Here is a 20,983-nt window from a genome sequence, read left to right on the forward strand (position 1 = left end):
GGTGGCTTTATATCAGCTTTACAGTATTTAGACGGGAAATAGTTTGTCGAAATAGTGTCATTCTCCTCTGGCCAGACACAATCAGCAGTTTAAATCTAGGCACATACTAATAACCACAGGTATGAGGAAGAGTTTTCACTTTAAATCGAACATTTGAAACAATTAAATAACCTGTTAGATATCAGTTTCACAGTACAGGTTCTGCTAATTTACTCAAAGGAGGAAAACCTGCATGACCTCAGCCGTGCTGATGACATCTATAGCCGTATCATTTCACCAAACTTTCATTCTGATTTATGGAATGTTATTTTTTGAAAAACGGGCTATTGTTTTAAAGGGAAGCGGAAGAAACAAAGTATGAAGTCATGGGTTTCTCGTCACGGTGGGGTAGAAATGAGACGATAGTGTTGTTTACACAGGACGCGAATATTGAAATACCGTTGAGCCTGTGGGAAGCCATTAAAAATAATGGCTGATCTTTTATTAGAAGTGACGACATTTTTTATCTGCACTATGAGATCTTGCCAAACATTGTGGCGGGTTTGTTTTTCTTGTACACTTGTGATGTGTATCTCCTGTGCGTTTTTGATGTGAGGAAGATTTGGATTCATACTGAAACTCTGAGACCATAATAAAAATGATATGATCAATAAGTCATGGTAGAATATGTATTTTAAATTACTTTAAATAATTAAAATAATTTACCAATTTCAACTTAATTTTAGAAAAAATATATAAAATATATTTAAATATATATATATATATATATATATATATATATATATATATATATATATATATATATATATATATATATATATATATATATATATATATATATATATATATACTATTCCAGGTTATAAAAACAAACTAAACTGAAACTAAACAAAAAATTGGATACTTGATTTTTTTATTTATTTCATCAAATCTTTTCAAAGGCAAGATTTCTCATTTTAAGTTAGTTTAACTTGATGTAACAAGCTTCAACTACAAAAACTAAAAAGATAAAAATAAAAACGGATTTAAAATATTTTACATTAGTTTATCTCGGTGTACAGAAAAAGCTAAAATGGAAGTAAAAATGAATTAAAAAAAACTATATTGACATTTAAAAGATGAAGATATTATAAATGACAGAAAACACAACACAAAATTACTAAAACTAACTACAATAAAAATAAAATGGAAATTCAAGTTCAAAATATTAAAACAAATATAAAAATAAAAACTGATTATGTTTTAGTTTAACTTGATACACTAAAATAACTAAAATGGAGGTAAAAATTAATATAAAAAGTATATAGAAATAAAAAAAATTATGACAAACACAACAAAATCACTAACTAAAATTAAAATAAAAAAATATATGAAATATATTATATTAAAATATAGAAATAGGTACTCTATTACTAAAACAACACTGTATTATATAATATTCAACCAGATGAGAATGATTTGTACCGCCAATTTGGTTTTTAAGTTGGAGTTTGAAATATTTTACAGTGCACAAGATTTAATATTTTCTTAAAAAGGAAGGAAAAAAAGAATCAAGCAAAAAATAATAACAGACATCTCCTCAGCAATCAGTCATGTGTGTCTGGGACGAATTATGAGGCGAGGTTCAATATTTGAATATGCCCAATAGCAATAGTGATGGTTTCTGTAGCCAGCAGCACTAATAATTATCCTAAGCTGTCTCCTTACATTTAGCCCGATATGTTGCTTTTATTGGCTTTGGAGATCTCATGTGTTTAGTCTTGCAGAAATGACAACTTCATTTAACAATCGTTTGGTTTGTGCTGATGTGGGTGGGCTTTTTGAAGACTGCCAGTGGTCATACATTGTATTCATACCAAATAAACATGTCCAGGACCTATCTGGGCTCGGCCAGCTGGTTTCTATTCACGCAGTGCAAACATGGCCAGAAATGGTGCTTTCAAAAGCCTTATGCAACAATCGGTGAGCTCCAGCCAAAAGAAACCTTCACTGCTCATAACATGATATCTGAGAAACTGTGAGCAATCTCCCGATGATGTTTCTGAAGCGTTTCTGTAAGTCGAGACATAAGTAATCGCTATTTTCTTCAAAAACAAAAGTCACAGAGGAACTTCACTTTCCTCGGCGTGAAATAATAGACAGCGACTGTAACTTCACATGTGCTGCTATTTGCTTAATATTGTGTTTCCAGAGTGCACTCAGAAAGCTAAGCGAGCGTAAAATGGGCCTTAAGTGTCTCAACATGTGTTCATGTTTCAAACATTAACAATAAAATCCAAAGAAAAAACAGAAAGGATGAAACTAACATCCTCTGTGATGTGATCCAGCCTGAATAGTTCAGAAATTGGTCATTTTGTAGAATTACCATTTGTTTTGAGCAGGTTTCTTTAGTAATATTTATTATTAATATTCATGCTTGGTATGTATGAGTTTGAAAATTCATGCTTTAAATGTTTCTTCCAATCAATTCTTTGCCAAATGCATCATAGTCTTGTTATAGAAATCATGTTCAAAAAGTATACTTTGCAAGAGCCTGTAAAGTTCGGACCTCTGACTGAACAGAACAACGATTTATTAGTGGGGTGGAGAAACAAAGCAATACCCCAAGCAAGGACCGTATCTAATTGGTCAAGACGTCCAGATGGGACGGTCTGAAAGCCGAGTTTAAAAACTCAGGACACCATCAAACTTTCTCTTTTCTCAAACTGCCTCTTACTCTTCTTCGTAAAAATGCTCTCTTCTTCTCTTTTGCCACCGCGTGCTGCTCTTTGAGCGTGCTCTGGCCCACGTGCCATAATAAGAAGGAAAACAACTTAGTCTCGTTACATCCTTTTATTTTTATTCTTTTACTTTAGTTTCTTTTCTTTCTGTGGGGTTTCGTGTTCTAATGTAAGTTTGCTACAAAGTCCAGCTCCGACTGCACTCGCTTCAAACTTCGACCAGACCAACTCCGCATCCTCAGCCAATGCCCAAGACCTCACTTCAAAGACTACTGAACTCTCAACCAATCAGACACAAAGGAAACCCCGTTACACAGGCAAAGCAAGCAACACCTCCAGGTTCTAACTGAATCAGGTGCATTTAATATAAATTTTAGCCTCATTGAGAAACTCAAAGCAAGGGTTAAATAAGTGATTGATGGTTGTTCAGGTCTATGCAATTTAACATATTGCTGTAAACTTGGGATTTCACATTTTCATTCTCTTAAACTCATCCTTTCCTCACTTTCTCTCTTTCTGCAACGTGTGAATGCTTGTGTTCATGTGTTAGATTAGTTTATGTCTTAGGTTTATATAAATACAATCTTATGTATATCGAAAAGAGAAGTATCTTGTGTTTTGTGCTCACAAGTTAATGTCTTAATCTGCCGATTTATGTTGGATTTTAATATCCAGTGCAGAGTTTGTTATACGACTCGTTCAGTGAATCGCCGTAACACTGATTCTGTTCAAATCCCTATAAAATCATAAATGATTCCCTTTGAGCTAAATTAAACTATTTCTTTAAATTACATATTAATATTACGTTACATTATTATATTATCAAATTAGCTTTAAAAATGACTCAAATAAAAAAAATATATGCACTAGCATTTTTTGTTTGTTTTTGATGTATCTTTTGTTCACCAAGACTTTCATTAAAAAGTACAGTAAAAACAGTAATATTTTTAAATATTACAGTTTAATACACACAATTGTTAATATATTTTAAGGTGTAATTTATTCCTGTGATGCAAAGCTGAATTTCCAGCATCATTACTCATTACATTACATCATTAGTCTTCAGCGTCAGAAATATAATGATTTCCAGATGCGAATCCTTCAGAAATCATTCTGATTTGCTGCTCAAGAAACATGTCTTATGATTATCATTAATGTTGAAAACAGTTTTGCTACTTAATATTTTTTTGGAAACTGTGATGCATTTTTGTTCACACTGCAATTTTTTTTTAACTTGGTATTTTTCATCTTGTTTTCCTTTAGAAATATTTATAACTTCTAAATCAATATACATTTGCTTGATAATGAATAACTTTTTCTTGATCTTGTTTTCTGAAGAATGTACCAAAATTAAGTGAGGTTCTTGTTTTAAACATTAACTTGATACATTTTCAGAAAACAAGACTTAATATTGAAGTTAATTGGCTTCTCTAGTACATTTATCTTGGTCTATGAATGTTTAGATTCATAGACCAAGGAAGGAAGGAAGGAAGGAAGGAAGATGGCGGCGCGATCGATCGCTGCGGCTGCTCCGGGTCCCAAAGACGGTGCTTTTATGTCGTTTAATGTCGTCTGTTCGTCTCCAAATAGTGTCAGTTTACCGCTAACTCTTAAGGAAATCACCCCAGAATTCATCTATGATCGCCAAAGTCTTTTGGATATCAGCAACGCTTACGTACACCAACTCTCGCCGGCGGCTACTGAGAAGCTACGAGGCCTCTGTTTACTGCTGGAGCCGGACCTCGAGACCGCGGCCTCGCCTACTGACGCTACCCGCACAAGGCAGCGTCGCAAGCGGTGTGAGAGAGGACGGAAACGCGGTAAGCGCGGAGGTATACGAGCTAGGCTAAGAGCTAACCCCTCAAGACCAGCTCTTCCAACACTCATGCTCTCAAACGTCCGCTCTCTGGAAAACAAACTGGACTTAATTCAACTCAGTCGATCTACACAGCATGAGGCAAGGGACTGTTGCGTGTTTGTTTTCACCGAAACATGGCTAAACGACAACATCCCGGACTCCGCCATTCAACTGCACGGGCTTTCCAACTTCCGAGCGGACAGAGATTCATCACTGTCTGGTAAGACACGCGGAGGTGGCTTATGTGTTTATATCAACAAAGACTGGTGTAACAATGCTGCGGTATTATCAAAACACTGTTCATCGCTGGTGGAGTTTATGGTTGTGAAGTGTCGACCGTTCTATCTGCCGCGGGAGTTCACGGCCATTGTTATCGTTGCGGTTTACATCCCCCCGTGTGCAAACGCTAAGGACGCGCTTCGTGAACTGTATAGCGCCATCAGTGAACAACAAACAAATAACCCCGACGGCTTTTTCATCATAGCCGGTGACTTCAACCACGCAAACTTAAAGACAGTTTTGCCAAAGTTCTACCAACATGTGAACTTTGCAACAAGGGGAAACAACACACTGGACTTTGTTTACACAACAGTTAAGGACTCTTACAAGGCTGAACCCCGCCCCCACCTCGGGTACTCAGACCACATCACTGTTATGCTAATCCCAGCATATAGACCACTTCTCAAACTCACCAAACCGGTTGAAAAGCAGATCACAGTATGGCCAGACAATGCCACCTCAGCACTGCAGGACTGCTTCCAGGACACAGACTGGAATATGTTTAAAGAGGCAGCCACCTACAACAACCACACAGACCTGAATGAGTACACTGAAACTGTGACCGCTTACATCAAAAAGTGCACTGATGATGTGACAGTCACCAAAACCATCACCACACGTGCAAACCAGAAGCCATGGATGACAGCAGAGGTTCGTGGGCTGCTAAAGACCAGAGATGAAGCATTCAGATCAGGAGATAAAGCAGCCCTCAAAACAGCAAGAGCCAATCTGTCCTGTGGCATCAAAAAAGCAAAACGGTCATATGCCCAAAAAATCAACAACCACTTCACAGACAGCAGAGACACACGGAGCCTGTGGCAAGCCATTCAGACCATCACTGACTACAAGCCCCCGCCACAGGCCTGTGATGAGGACACATCCCTCCCCGATGCACTCAACCACTTTTATTCACGGTTTGAAATGCAGAATGACACACCTGCACAAAAACTGCCCACACCTCCCAACGACCGGGCGCTCTGTCTGTCCCCAGCCGACGTAAGGAAGACCCTATCTAGGATTAACCCACGCAAGGCTGCGGGTCCTGACAACATACCTGGCCGTGTTCTGAGAGACTGTGCTGCACAGCTGACAGATGTCCTAACAGATATCTTCAACACCTCGCTGAGTCAGGCAGTCGTCCCCACGTGTTTCAAATCCACAACAATCATACCGGTACTAGGGATGTAACGGTATGAAAATTTCTAATCACGATTATAGTGACCAAAATTATCACGGTTATCAGTATTATCACGGTATTGTTAAAATGTGCTGGAGATGTTCAAAAAGTACCGAAACATAAATCACTTCACCAAGTTTCATACTTAAAAATCAACAAACAGCAAATAAAATGACTTTTTGTTTGCATAATCACTAAAACAATAACATTACCAATGAGGTCTGGATTTTAAATGACAATTTGACTGACAACAGTTTAATAGCATGTTCAAATAAATAATGTAAATGTTCAAATAAAGCTTTGAAAAAGTTTAACATAAAAGGTAGACCACACATTTCAGCCTTTAAAGAAAAGGGTTAAATTAAAATGATAATTAATAAATGATTATATGTATTTTATCGGCTCCATAAATAATCCTATATAGCATATCTGAATTGTTTAAATGTACATAAGTTTGTTTTTCATCAACCGGTTAAAATTTACAGCAGGTCATGCAAATTTGGTAAATTTTTTGGCCAGACAGAAACTGCACACAGCCTGAATGTAAATAAGTGTCTGTAAATCCACTCTCTGGCAGCAGGTGGCGCTTTATACGGAAAAGCTGAATTACAGCTGATTCCCGTGAACTCCGCGAACACTTCCTTTAGGTATTAAATGGAGCTAAGATGAAAACAAAATGCCATCGAATTGTTTCTGAAGACAGTCAGATCCTTCAGAGGTACATTCATATGATTAATTCATTGATATATTAATTTGTATAATTCCCTTAGCACTCTTTTAAAACCTCCCAGCTTTTCCGCCCTATTTTCACTCAGAACGAAACTACTGTGCTGCTGTGCGCACGTGAGACTGTTACTGAAAACTCTGCTTTATGCTGGACAGTATTTATTTATCGCGAGTTGTTTAAATCACGGTAATCGAATACGGTTTTAATGATAATTAAAATATGAAACGGTAATACTAACCGCGGGGAATTTTATCATGATTTATCGTCAAACCGGTAATCGTTACATCCCTAACCGGTACCAAAGAAATCACCTGTGTCCTGTCTCAATGACTACCGTCCCATAGCACTGACTCCAATCATGATGAAGTGCTTTGAGAGGCTAGTCATGCATAACATCAAAACCAGCCTCCCCAACACACTTGACCCGCTCCAGTTTGCATACCGTCCAAACCGCTCTACGGACGATGCAATTTCCTCCACCCTCCACCTGGCTCTTACCCACCTAGAAAATAAAGACTCCTATGTTAGAATGCTGTTCATTGACTTCAGCTCGGCATTCAACACAATAATCCCACAACAGCTCATAAATAAGCTAAACCTGCTGGGCCTTAACAATTCCCTCTGTAACTGGATCCTGGACTTTCTAACTGGAAGACCTCAGTCAGTCCGTGTCGGCAACAACACCTCGAGCACTACAACACTGAGCACAGGTGCCCCACAAGGCTGTGTGCTCAGCCCGCTGCTCTTCACACTGCTGACCCACGACTGCACTGCCAAGTTCAGCTCCAACCACATCATCAAGTTTGCTGATGACACAACAGTGGTAGGTCTCATCAGCAACAACGATGAAACGCACTACAGAGAGGAAGTGGCACAGCTGGCTGAATGGTGTGGCACAAACAACCTGTCCCTCAATGTGGAGAAGACAAAGGAGGTTGTGATGGACTTCAGGAGAAACTCCGTTGACCACCCCCCACTGACCATCGACAGCTCGACTGTGGAGAGAGTCAGCAGCACTAAATTCCTGGGGGTGCACATCACAGAGGATCTCACCTGGACCACCAACACCATGTCACTCTCCAAAAAGGCACAACAGCGCCTACACTTTCTCCGCCGGCTGAAAAGAGCAAGTCTCCCTCCACCTATCCTCACCACATTCTACAGAGGCACCATTGAGAGTGTGCTGACCAGCTGCATCACTGTCTGGTACGGGAACTGCAGTGCTGCTGACCGCAAGACCCTCCAGCGGACAGTGAACACAGCTGCAAAGATCATCGGTGCCCCTCTCCCCTCCATCCTGGACATCTTCCTTACACGATGCTCCAGCAAAACCAACAGCATCGTGAAGGACTCCACCCATCCCTCCCACAGTCTCTTCCAGCTCCTACCATCAGGAAGACGGTACCGGAGCATCAGAGCCCGCTCCGCCAGACTGCTCAACAGCTTTTTCCCCCAGGCTGTGAGAGCCCTGAACTCAAACCACCCCGCCCCCCTCTGAAACCTCATGCAAACCCCTACCTCCTGAACATGGACCACCCCCCACCCCAAACCTTACCACACCAAAGAAAAACTGTATGGAACTTTTATATATTTTTTTATTTATTTTATTCTTATTTTTCTTTACACTATGGACACTCTCCTCTATGTGCACTATGGACACTTTACACTATGGACACTCACACTTTACACTATGTGCACTATGGACACTTACACTTTACACTATGTGCACTATGGACACTCACACTCTACACTAGGTGCACTATGGACACTTACACACACTGCTGCGTGTGCACAATCTCACAAAAAACTCAGCAATATATGTATGTTATGTTTACATGCTCTTGCACTACAAATCATCCTGCACTGTTCCCCAACCAGCTGCTGACTCAAATGTCTCTCTTTGCACATGTACAGTTTGTTTTTTTCGTCTTCTATTTTTTAGTTTGTATAGGATAATATTTATGTGAAGCATTCGTATAGTTGTATTTTTTATCCTTTATTCTTTTAGTTTGTATAGGGTAAATACTTATATATAGTATACTTATAGTTAAATCTGTTAGTAGTGTATAGGTTTATAGTGTTTTTTTCTTACTTCATTGTTGTATGTCTGTATTTATGTAGCACCGTGGTCCTGCGAGACACGACATTTCGTTCCACTGCATGTCCCCACATGTAGCGGAATGACAATAAAGCTCAACTTGAACTTGAACTTGAACTAGATGTTTGTAATGGAAAACGAGACAACAGTATTTAAGAAAATCATTTTTTGAAGTGAGCAGGATTCTTTTGTGGAATAGAATGTTCAAAAGAATAGCATTGAAATAGAACTCTTTTGTAACGTTATGAATGTCTTTCCTGTCACTTGTATGTTCTAAATCAGCCGCTTACAAGGTTCCACTTCAATTAGTAGGAAGGTAAGGATCTTGACTTTGAAGTAAGCATTTTATGTTGGTGTCCCGCAGGCAGAGACGTGGATCAGAGCGAAGCTGCGAGACCTGAGGGACACCAGTAACGTCCATAGATGTCCTCTGACCGACTGGGAGGAACTTTGTCAAACCCTCCAGAGAGATTTGAAGGACTTTGAGAACACCGTCATACAACTCAACCAGGTTAGGACAAACCGTCTTCTTCATTAGGAGAGTAAAAGATTGATGAATCATCGTCAGGTTTCAACAGATCCCTCGGCCAAAATCAACAAAAGAAGTTCTCCCTTTTGCAAATAAATGGCAAAACATTTACAAATTGTTATGGTAACAATCATAATTTCTTTTTAATGTCGACTTGTCAAAACACAATTTTAACAGCTCAGCTTTGACAAGACCTGCAGAGCCTCAGAAAGCTTTTTGTGAGACGTCCAAAATCACACAAAATATCGAGTCACCCCATGTTTTTTTTTTTCCCAGCACAGATGCTAAATTTGTCCTTTTCCCTTCATGTTGAAATAGTACATTGCAAATAATTAACCTCTCCTGACACACATCCCCAGTGGGTTGCAAAACCGGATCTCCTGTTAGCCTGAGACATGGAGAACTAGGACTTGGGTGGATTTCAGGCGCGCTGATATGATTAAGCTGTTTTTTTAGCAGGCCGTAGGTCTTTTGTTGCTCATGTAACGCTGCTGAATGTTTGTGCAGATGGGAGAGCAATTAACGTGCAAGCTTAACCCGACGTCTGACCTGGTGAAGAAACGGCTGGCTCAGATCCGCGACCAATGGAACACGCTCAAACAGACGGCAGCCAATCAGATCAAAGCAATGGGTGGGGCTATGACTCTCCAGGAGTTTAATAAGAAGGTGGACCGTCTGGAGGCGTGGATCAAAGAGAAGGTTAAACACACCACTAAACCTAGTTATACTAATTAACAGAGCCTGTTGATGGAGTTGTTTTTGGATTTTATCCTAAATTGATAAAGTTAATGGATCTTAGTGGGTTATATGGAGATATGTTAGTGATTTTGTGTTAGGATGAACCTCACAAAACCTGTCATGGTCACTTTTCTATCAACAGTGAAAAGACTTAAACAAACAAGAATTTATATTTTAAAGAAAAATTCAAGAAAATTAAGCCTAGTTTTAGGCCCATTACAATTTGTTTTATTATTATTAATATTAATATTATTATTCTTTTTTTTTTTTTTGCAATGTGACATTTTCATGACACAAACACATTTTCCATAAAAGTCTTATTCTACATTCTTTAATGCATCCAGGTGCTTTACTTTTAACTCCTTTCTTTACATACACACACACACAACACATTAAAACCCCCTTATATATGTGTATATAACATATATGTAATATATTATATACATGTGCATTATAAATATTTTATAAAATATGCTAAATAAATTACATTACAATGAATTATGACATTTATTTTTGTATGTTTTGAAACATACTTTATTTATAAAATGTGTGGTTTGCAACATTGCAACCCATGTAAATATTAAAATATATTGAAATATTTGTTTTCTTGTGGGATTTTGGTCATATTATTCTTTGTTTCTGTTTTCCTTTGCTCATTAATCTTCGGCCTGCTTTGCATCTGCATCCAAGAAGCCGAGGTGTTACTGTTTTACGTCTCACCATGGTAGCCAGGCTCATTTAGAACAACAGTAGCTGCATTCAAAGAAAACAATCGCTGGGCTACAACAATTCAGGGCTGTAAAGCTTTTATGTGTGTCAGCAGGAGCAGGAACAATCGCTGGCCAGTATCCTTGGGGAAAACACTGACAAGATGCAGCTTACCAGGAAGATACTGGATTTGAAACAGGTGGGTGATTCTAGACGACAGACACAGAAATTGCTGCTAAATTCTCAGCAGGCCTCAATTATCACTACTGGAAAACAATTAGATTTTTTTGAGGGAATCTGTTTTATCGTCCAATTTAGTACCATTGTTTACCTGTATGTGAGCAAGTGCTTCTGATTTAAAATGCAGTCTGAGAGGCTGAGATCTTCCGCTTACGCACATATAGGCCGTCATTCATTGTACTTACTCACAGATGTCACTGATTGTCTAGCATCCCTGAAGACAATTGAAACAGCTAGTTGTACTACTAGGGTTGGAGATATTAGCCAAAAAGGCGGTCCAAACACCTGGTTAAAATGTGTTTTGGTTAAATGTAAGATGATTAGAGCTCAGGAAATCTTGTGTGTCTGACTTTCTTTCAGGATGAGCAGCTGTATCATAATCTTCATGAAGAGATCAGTCATATGGCCCTCAGACTGGAAAAACAGGGGAAGACGGAAGGAAAGACCATCTCAACCCGCAGGAAACACATCAACAAAATGTTAGTGCAAATACTACTACTAATAATAATAATAATAATACACAAAAAATGATGATGGCCCTTTAGAGTCTTTTTTATTTTTTATTTATTTATATATAATTACTATAAAATGGAAAATATTATACACACAAATATGTATATATTATATTTTATAATAATATACATATATACACAATTATCAGTTATTACTATAAAATATAATGTATACGCAGATACATATGCATATAAATTATTAGATTTTGATAATGATTGTAAGATACACTAGTCAACATTTGAAGTGGATCAAAACCTTTAATCAAAGTTATCCTAAAACCAAAAAAAAAAAAAAAAAAAAAAAAAAAAATATATATATATATATATATATATAAATGCATAAATATTCTAATAAAATTCAAAGCTAATAATACCTATTTTTATCATCATCAGTATATGAGTAATTATAATTATATGAATACATAAGAAATAATAATTATGTAAATAACTATAATTTCATAATTGCATGATTATATATTTTTTTTATTTATTAATTAAAATAAAATGTAATATTTGTCAATTACCTAGGTGGCTGAAGGCCCAGTCGCACTTGAAAGAATATCATGAGAATCTTCAGCTCGCCCTCGAAGTCTCGTCTTTCTACCAGCAGGCCGATAACATTCTCTGTTCCATCAACAACATGGTAATCATTCTTCTTCGTTGAAGCTATTTCTGTTCAAACCCCACAGGAAACCCCATATCTGTGCCCTTTCTCTGTGACTTGTCCTTTGATACGAATAGAACCCAAATGTGTCTGTATGTTGACATGCTGATGTAATCTAAGGATATTATTTACAGTTTGCTCTCCTTTTTTAACTTCTCATCCAGAGAAAAAGCCTCATTGCTAGCAATGGAGTGGAAAAGGCCAGAGATGGGGAAATTCGGGACATTGCCAGTGAAATCATGGTGCGCAATCCAAAATTCACATCCCATTATAGTCACACGAGGAGCCTCGAGCCGTGCTGTGAACACGCTGACCCTAAACGCGTTAGTTCACGGTCCAGCTCCATGTCAAACACCAGCCTGACGCCTGCGTTTGTTTTCCTGTCGTGGTTTCAGATGCTGGATGTGAGCGTTTCCCAGCTCTCTAACCTGCACCCGGCGCTGGCGGCCCGCGTCGCACAGAAGCAGAGCGAGGTGAAAGACTGCTGGGCCGTTCTCCAGAAGACGCTCAGGTAACTCAGACTAGCAGAGTTAGAAACTACGCAAGCCCTACGTTGTCCTCTCAGTAGGGGTGACCCCGAATAGTGGAAGATTCGATGCTTCGATAGGAGGGGCCTGATTCGACTCCCAATCTCACAGTCAAATATTCATAAAGGTGTTATGATCATGCCATGTTGGCTAGATGGTAGGGGTGGCACGGTACATGTATTCGTACTGAACCGTCACGATATGGGCATCTCAGTTCGGTGCATGAGGCCTTACAATGAATACAGGCAATTCACCCTCAATCCAGAAGGGGGCGCCCGCAGTAATGCAACGCTGCTAACTAAATCAAATACATTTCAAGAATTTATTCTTTGTATGTATATACTGTATGTACTGCAGATTATATATATAATGTAATATAATATTTAGTATTACTACTGTACTACTCTCTGTTCAAAATAAATGAAAAGAAACCGAGCATAGTAGATTTGTTGTTTTTTCCCCGTTGTACCGAAATCGTATCGAGCCATGACATCTGTGTACCGTGCCAGCCCTAATAAATGGGGGTGCTTAAATGTCTGATTTCATATAACTACCAGTTTTCTCTCAATAAGTTAATATACAGCCTAATATGATAATGCTGCCAATAAGAATCTGAAAAAGTTAAGCTTTTAATAAATATTTTACATGCGTGAATAAATCCAACCACCCCCTAGATTTAAGTTTCACTTTCCATAATCCGTGACCGACAGAGGAGCAAAGATTTAAATCTTAATTAAGACTCAAATTGACCCAGGCAGCGTGAAAGACTGGATTTTGTTCCTGAACAGGTTGTGTACAAGTGATTTCAAAACATTTCTGCCGGTTCTAATTTTGGATGCTGTGAACATAGGCTCCGATCCCACGGATGCTCGGGATCGTAAAAACTCGAGATTTTGGAGAAACTGATCTGGCAATCTATGCAATGCATACCTGTGTTTGCGCTCTGGAGAGAATCAAAAGGTTTATTTTTGTTCAGTGCAAGCATGCGAATCCTCTCATTATAACAAAACTTAATGAGATTGTGATGAAGACGAGGGATAGCTTTTTAGTGATTTTAAATGGAGTGCTCTTTGTGTGCTTTCTAGCCTATGATCCATTCAGAATTGGTATTGAACTTTTATTTTTTGACCACATACATGCTGCAAGGTTTCGGGAATGACATCTGCATTTATGCGGGATTCACACTCGAAAGAGCAACGGAAATGTATGTAAATTGAGGCTAGAGCACCCTCCGTGTTTAATTCTGGAACCGGGCCTGGATAAAACTAGCTGTGTTTGAGCAGTTTTCACAGCAGCTCATATTTAGGCGGTCGCATGGAGTTTTATGTGGCAGTAGGCTATGCTTCAAAATCGGACAAATTAGCAGGATATTTGTTAGTTTCCTCTGTGAAAATCTCTATACAGTTAGAGTAAACATGCACACGGGCTTCATCGAATACTCCTTGCATCTGTTGATTTCATGTTGTGCGGATATTTGGTTTTATTTAGTGCAAATCTCCAGTTTCATCAGCTCTGATCAGAAATAAAACAACATGATACGCGGCCGATGATTTTAATCAAACCATAAAGCATTATTTATCCCGTTTGTATCCGCGAGGCATCCATTACACATTTTCCCTGTGTGTTAACGTCAGTATTTATGACTGTTGAATGTCTGACTACTTGACTCTTGGTAATGTATTTTTCCCCCCGCCCCCAAACATATGATTCGATGATCAGTCGACTATCAGCAAGATTCAACAATTCTGATTCAACTATGAAAATCCTTAGTTCTGGATAGCCCTACCTCTCAGGGACAAGAGCCATTTCCCTCCTTAATAGGCTTTCCACAGAGCCAAGGGCGCTTTCCACAATCCTGCTTTTGTTGCATTTGTAATCCCCACCACCAACCGCATGGGACACGGCCAGGAAACTGCTTCCAAATGATAATTAGATGCATATAAAAGATGTGTGCTTATTTTCACAATGCCACCAATTACCAATCTGAATTTTTCCTCCTGATGTTTTGAAAAGCTAAACACCAAAACAAACTGTTTGATATGAAATTTAGCTGGAAACGATACTTAAACTCTCTTGTTTGTTTGTTTGCAATTTGACCATTTTATTGCACCATCATCAGGCGTCCATATTGTTTTCATCGTCGTTTGAGGTTTAAAAGTCTACGATTCCTGTTCCTGCGCCCAGTTAGTCATACAGGGTCCTTAAAAACGTCATAAATTTAGTTGTATAAAATGTAAGGCCATAACAAGTCTTAAATGGTACAAGAAAAGTCTTAATTAGAATTTCAAGAGGTCTTGAATTTGAGGACAGAAAGACAAGAATCGCGATTCGGCTTAATCTGATGATTATACTTCAGAAGGCTATGATTTCATTGACTAAATTCGAGCTGCATGTTTCAAAGTCAAAATGTGGTGCGAGTGTTTTATATAAACGTATCTCTGAAGGGAACTGACTGTTTTCAGAAAGGTTTGGATGGCATTTTTAATTCCTGATAAATGCCTGATAAATAGCGTTTATGACAGGGTTGCCAGGTCTGCAGAACCAACCCAGCCCAAATGTTTAGCAAAACTGGCCTAAAACAAGCCCAATCGTGTTTTTCTACGGTTCCCCCTTCATCAAAATCGCCTTCCTGGGCAATTGCTTTAACCCACGTAGTTAATAAACAACCCTCGGCAACGGTTTAAAAGTAGGAAAACAACAGACCAGGCAACACTGGTTTATAGAACACATCACTGCTTTGTTTACAGCCGTTACTGGGGAAACAGCTATATTTCTGCCACTCCAAAAGTGCCACCTGCTGGCAGAGAATGAATTAGCATTTTTAAGAAACCCGTTTGCTTAAATTAAATTGATGCTTTTGACTCATCCCTTTTCTTAAAAAAGGGTTTAAAGGCTGAAATGTGAAATTTATCATTTTATAAAACTGTTTTAGTAATAAATGTATTATTTTTATAACAATTTAAGTATTATTTAAATAATTATTAAATAAATGTACATATCATTATTCAAATAATTATTAATAATATTATTATATTTATATGAATAATTTAAAATCAGAAAAATGTTTTAATGTAATATAAATATAATTATTATACTATATATGTATTATTTTATAGTAAGAAATTGTAATTATTGTATTATATAAATTATGAAATACATCTATAAATATTCAGATATTATTAAAATATTACATATTTTGATCAGCATGACATATTGAAACACTAAACGCCAAAACAAGCCATTTGAGATGACATTTTGTTGGAAACAGTGCTTAAACTCTCGTTTGTTTGTTTATATGTTGCAATGTGGGAACCAAATCCTAGTGTGAGCTTATTTTGTACTTTATTGCACCATCATCTCTAAGACGTCCATATTGATTTCATCACCTTTCGAGATTTAAAAGTCTGCGATTCCTGTTCCTGAGCTCAGTTAGTCATTATATATAGTGTGCTTACTGCAGAAAGCTTGCCATCTCTTCCTTATGCCTTCGGTTGAGGGTGAAGTATGTTTATGCCTGTAATTAGAGGAATTTATTCCTTATATTAAATGTGTAAGAATTTATTTGGGCAAAGCAGATGTTTAATCAAGATGAATTCATGGCAAAAGTTACTAATGGTAAAATAATACACAAGCAGCTCGTTCTGTTCTGTGAATGCAGTAAAAGTTCACAGCCAAATGGGACGTTTCTGGGGGAAATAGTCTTAATATAAAAATAGATTCTGTTAATATGTGACCCTGCAGCACAAAACCAGTCTTAAGTCGATGGGGTATATTTGTAGCAATAGTCAAAAATACATTGTATGGGTCAAAATTATTCATTTTTCTTTTATGCCAAAAATCATTAGGATATTAAGTAAAGATCATGCTCCGTGAAGATATTTTGTACATTTCTTACCGTAAATATATCCAAACCTCATTTTTGATTAGTAATATGCATTGCTAAGAACTTAATTTGAACAACTTTAAAGGAGATTTTCTCTATTTTTTTGCACCCTCAGATTCCAGATTTTCAAAGAGTTGTATCCCTATCCTAACAAACCATACATCAATGAAAAGCTTATTTATTCAGCTTTCAGATTATGTATAAACCTCAATTTCGAAAAATTGACACTTAAGACTGGTTTTGTGGTCCAGGGTCACACATGTGGATTTTTTAAAGTTATTTTTGACAGTCCCGGATGTAATTCTGTGTTGTATGTTGTGTATGTCTTGAATTTGGAGCGGTTAAAGTTCATCTGTCTAACGCTGGTTCTGCTTTTCTTTAACACCTGTGCATTTATGGATTGTGTATGACTGCATTTATGAACGGGATAAAGTCAGGCCGGATACTGTATGGTGTCTTTGTTACCATCCACTCGCTCTTAGTCTGCACTATTAATCATTGTCAGATCAATTGTTACTGTTACTTTTAGAAAAGAGATGAACTTCTCCTGCATCACTTGGAAGACACAAGTCTCATTGCATGTGTTCCAGAATGTAAAAACGTAAGCCTGAGCCTGGATTTGATTTAGATTGCATGTTAGGTGCATTACATATTTATTTATTTTTATTTTTCATAAATGTTTTTAATGCATAATAAATGCTTTTCCTTATTCTTCATTGCTTATTAGTAGCATTAGCATCATGGTGGCAAACTTTGCGAAGCCAAACACCATTTACATTTTCTTAAGGCAATGTAGACTTAAACTAGTGTGCATAGAATAAAATAGAATAGAATTGAAATTTAATTCAAGTAATTTTATATTTATGAATAGACATTTAAATTTATTTAATATATATGTAAATTATAATTGTTAATATAATATATAGTTATAATATAAAAGTATATTAATAAAAATTTGTTTTTATTTATTTATATACAATAATAATAATATATAAGTAAAATGTAATATAACTTTATTTATAATTATATATTTTATTAAGTGTAAACTAGTGTGTGTATAATATAAAATTGTATTATTATTTTTTTTTTTATAAATATATATTATTATTATTATATTTTAATATAAAATAATGATTCTCTTTATTCCTTAGAGGTGTTTTAATTTCTTCACATCATTTCTTTATGCTTTATTATCATTTCTTTACAAGTTACATAATTTCTTAAGGAAATGTAAATGAATTAAAACTAGTGTGTGTATATGATATAATATAATATCATACAATTTGTGTATAGATGTATGTATGCGTGTGTGTTATTCTCCAAAGTTTGAGCATTTCCAGCTTTAAAGCTGAGGAATCTGCTTATTTCCATGTGCATATTTATTTTAAGACATGATGTAATGTGTTTAGTGGCTTTGTTTGGAAAACATTGCTTAATTTTGGAAGTTGCAAATACCAGATGTGTAATCCGCTATCATCGGTCGCTCACAGTCACTGTATTAAATTTCCGTAGAGTGACAACAAAAGCGAATCCAGCGTCAACATAATTAGAGGCAGTGTTGAAGCTTCTGTGTTCTTGGCTTGGTCTGGGGTCCTGCTGGCAGGTTGATTTGATGGCTGAGTGTTTGTGTTTGTAGGAACGAAAAGGCAGCTCCGCTCCCCTCCACCCCCTCGTTAACCAGGGACGGCAGTGACCCTGAAACCCCAAGCCAAGAGCCGCCCGGCAGCGTGGGAACAGACCCACACAGGATTATGGGAAAAGAGGTTAAAGAGGAACAAAATCGTCTGAAGGGGTTTACGGTATGCAGCTTTCATTCTATTATAATTCTACAAGTATATTCTCGTTCTCTCTCTCATACCACATGTTTTTCTTTTCGCCCTTCTTTTTGGTTTTAATGCTGAACGGAAATGTTTAAATGACACCATTTCGCATGTTTCCCAAAGTATTAAATTCTGTGAATTGATTCATCAAGCTGATGTTATGCAAATGTATTGATTTAACTAGGATGTAAAAAAGGTGTCTGCTTTGTTGTTTTACGGCAGTTGTTTTCTTTACACAGTGTTCAAGCCAAAAAAAAAAAAAGTGGGGGATGAAATTTCTTATAATAGTGGCAATAATGGTTTCTGAGCCACATTTTATACACACTTAAATATTCTGTGCAAGTTAATAAATAGTCAAATTGCACTTTTCATGTGGAAGCTGAAGCCATTGTTGCTGCTTGTTTTGAGAGGTGTTTTTAGCAGTGGTATTTTAGTATTAATTATACACTGTTTTAGTATTTATTAATATTTTGAACTAGATTTTGTTTTTCTATTTTCAGTTTTTAATTTCATATTTTATATTATATATTCACATTTAAATTTTATTTTAGGTTTTGTTGATTTGAGGTTTTTTATATATTTAATGTACTTTAAATAATTTATTTATAATAATATATTTTATTACTTTATATTTTTTATATATAATAATGTTTTTCATTATTTATTCCTTATTAGTGGTATTAGCATTGTGTTGGTAACAGAAGTATTTTAGCAGTGTTATTTTCATATTGTTTACTGTAAGTATTTATTATAATATTTTTTATATGTTCAGTTTTTCAGAGTTTCTCAAATATTTGCATTTTATTTCAGCATTTCTTCAATTAACACAAACAATTTTTAATAGTATTATTTTAAGTTAACAATAACAGTAGAGTAAGTCATGTGAACGCTTAATGCTGAAAAGATCAGCACTTGCCATAATAACAGACCTTACGCTCTTTAGGCCACACAAGTCAAATACAGTCACTGCTCTCCGTGGATGATGGTGCAGTTTGCTGCTTTAATTTGACTGAGTCACTAGTTAGTTAGAAGGGAAAAATGTGAGGTTGCTCTTTCTCTGTCTGTTGGTTTGGATGGGATGTAGATGAGTCAGTTTCTGTCATCCTTTCTATCTACCAAAGCCTCGTTGTCTGTGAGACACCGCATTCAGGAAAGCCTTCTGAGGTGTTATTGACACTGGCAGGACAGATCTAGACATTTCCATTCGGTATGACGCGCTTCGATTGTGCTGCGAGGGCAAAAACAGGCCGCCAGGAAAAACAGCATTCTCTCAAGACTCCCAAATCTAGACGTTTTCATATCCTCTGACATTATGGCTGTAATAACTTCTTTTGGACGTACCGGCAGAAAATGGAGGAAAACGCTCATTGGATTAAAGAAATAGCAGCATAAACCATTTGTTATGTTACAGGCCATTAGCGCTGAAGAAGAGCTTCATTGTGTGTATTATAATTATCTTGGATGTATTTATGGATGGTATTATGCCAGTCCTTCCTTTCTCAGTGTTTTTTAATTTTTTTAAGGAAATTAATACTTTTTTCAGCAAGGACACATTAAAGTGATCAAAAGTGACAGTAAAGACATTTATAATGTTACAAAAGATTTCCATTTCAAATAAATGCTGTTCTTTTGACCTTTCCATTCATCAAATCATCATGAAAAACAAACCGTTTCACAGTTTCCAAAAAATATGAAGCAGCACGACTAATTTAGATTATTCATATTAAATATTAATTATTATTGATTATATTATTTTTTATAATATTTGTCAGTATAATATATTATACATATAAATTATAATATTGTTAGTTTAAATAAATAAAATGTATTAGTTAATATAATTTAAATAAAATATTTTAAATGCTAAATAAATAAAAAATATTATTAATATTATTTTAGGTCTGATATCTAATTAATATGAAAGTATCATTCTGAAAAAAGTATCAGTTTCCACAAAAATATGAAGTGGCACAAATGTTTTCAACATCATCTTAATAATAAATCAATAATAAAAAATATTTCTTGAGCAGCAAATCAATATATTAGAATGATTTCTGAAGGACACTGAAGACTGGAGTAATGATGCTAAAAACAGTTTTGATCACAAAAATAAATGACATTTTACTATATATTCACATAGAAATCAGTTATTTTAAATTGTAATAATATTTCACAATTTGACTGTTTTTGCTGTATTTTTGTTTTTAAATACATGCAGCTTTGGTGAATATGAAAAGTATTTTTGGTTGTATTTCTGGACATGCAGTATTTCATACATAAACTGTTGCTGCCAAAAGTCAAGAGTAATTTCCCGTAAAACATTGACTGTCTCGTCCAGTATTTTATTTAGTTTTTTGACTAGGTTTAATTGTTAGATCCCAACATAAGCTTTTGGTCAGACGGTTTTCTGGCTTGGTTTTGATTGGCACGGTGCTGGCGATGTTCTGGGCTGAAGCAGGTTTGTAACAATGGCTGCTTGTGTCAGTGCTGGTAGCAGAGGTTA

General features: G+C 36.4%; 1 protein-coding gene across 1 annotated transcript in view; it reads left to right on the top strand.

Annotated features, from left to right (window-relative positions):
• The window catches only part of LOC306882584 (uncharacterized protein), a gene marked incomplete at its 5' end in the record, with an annotated part of 64,156 nt that overhangs the window by 4,592 nt on the left and 38,581 nt on the right, over positions 1 to 20,983 (top strand). Inside the window, 8 exons of the mRNA XM_079437302.1 lie at positions 9,224 to 9,370; positions 9,896 to 10,087; positions 10,950 to 11,033; positions 11,435 to 11,553; positions 12,115 to 12,229; positions 12,415 to 12,492; positions 12,646 to 12,761; positions 18,297 to 18,459. Coding sequence (XP_079293428.1) covers positions 9,224 to 9,370; positions 9,896 to 10,087; positions 10,950 to 11,033; positions 11,435 to 11,553; positions 12,115 to 12,229; positions 12,415 to 12,492; positions 12,646 to 12,761; positions 18,297 to 18,459 — 1,014 coding nt within the window. The remainder of the gene's footprint in view (positions 1 to 9,223; positions 9,371 to 9,895; positions 10,088 to 10,949; positions 11,034 to 11,434; positions 11,554 to 12,114; positions 12,230 to 12,414; positions 12,493 to 12,645; positions 12,762 to 18,296; positions 18,460 to 20,983) is intronic.

The sequence above is a fragment of the Barbus barbus genome (genome assembly GCF_936440315.1).
Source record: "Barbus barbus genome assembly, chromosome: 16".
In the NCBI taxonomy this organism is placed as follows: domain Eukaryota; kingdom Metazoa; phylum Chordata; class Actinopteri; order Cypriniformes; family Cyprinidae; genus Barbus; species Barbus barbus.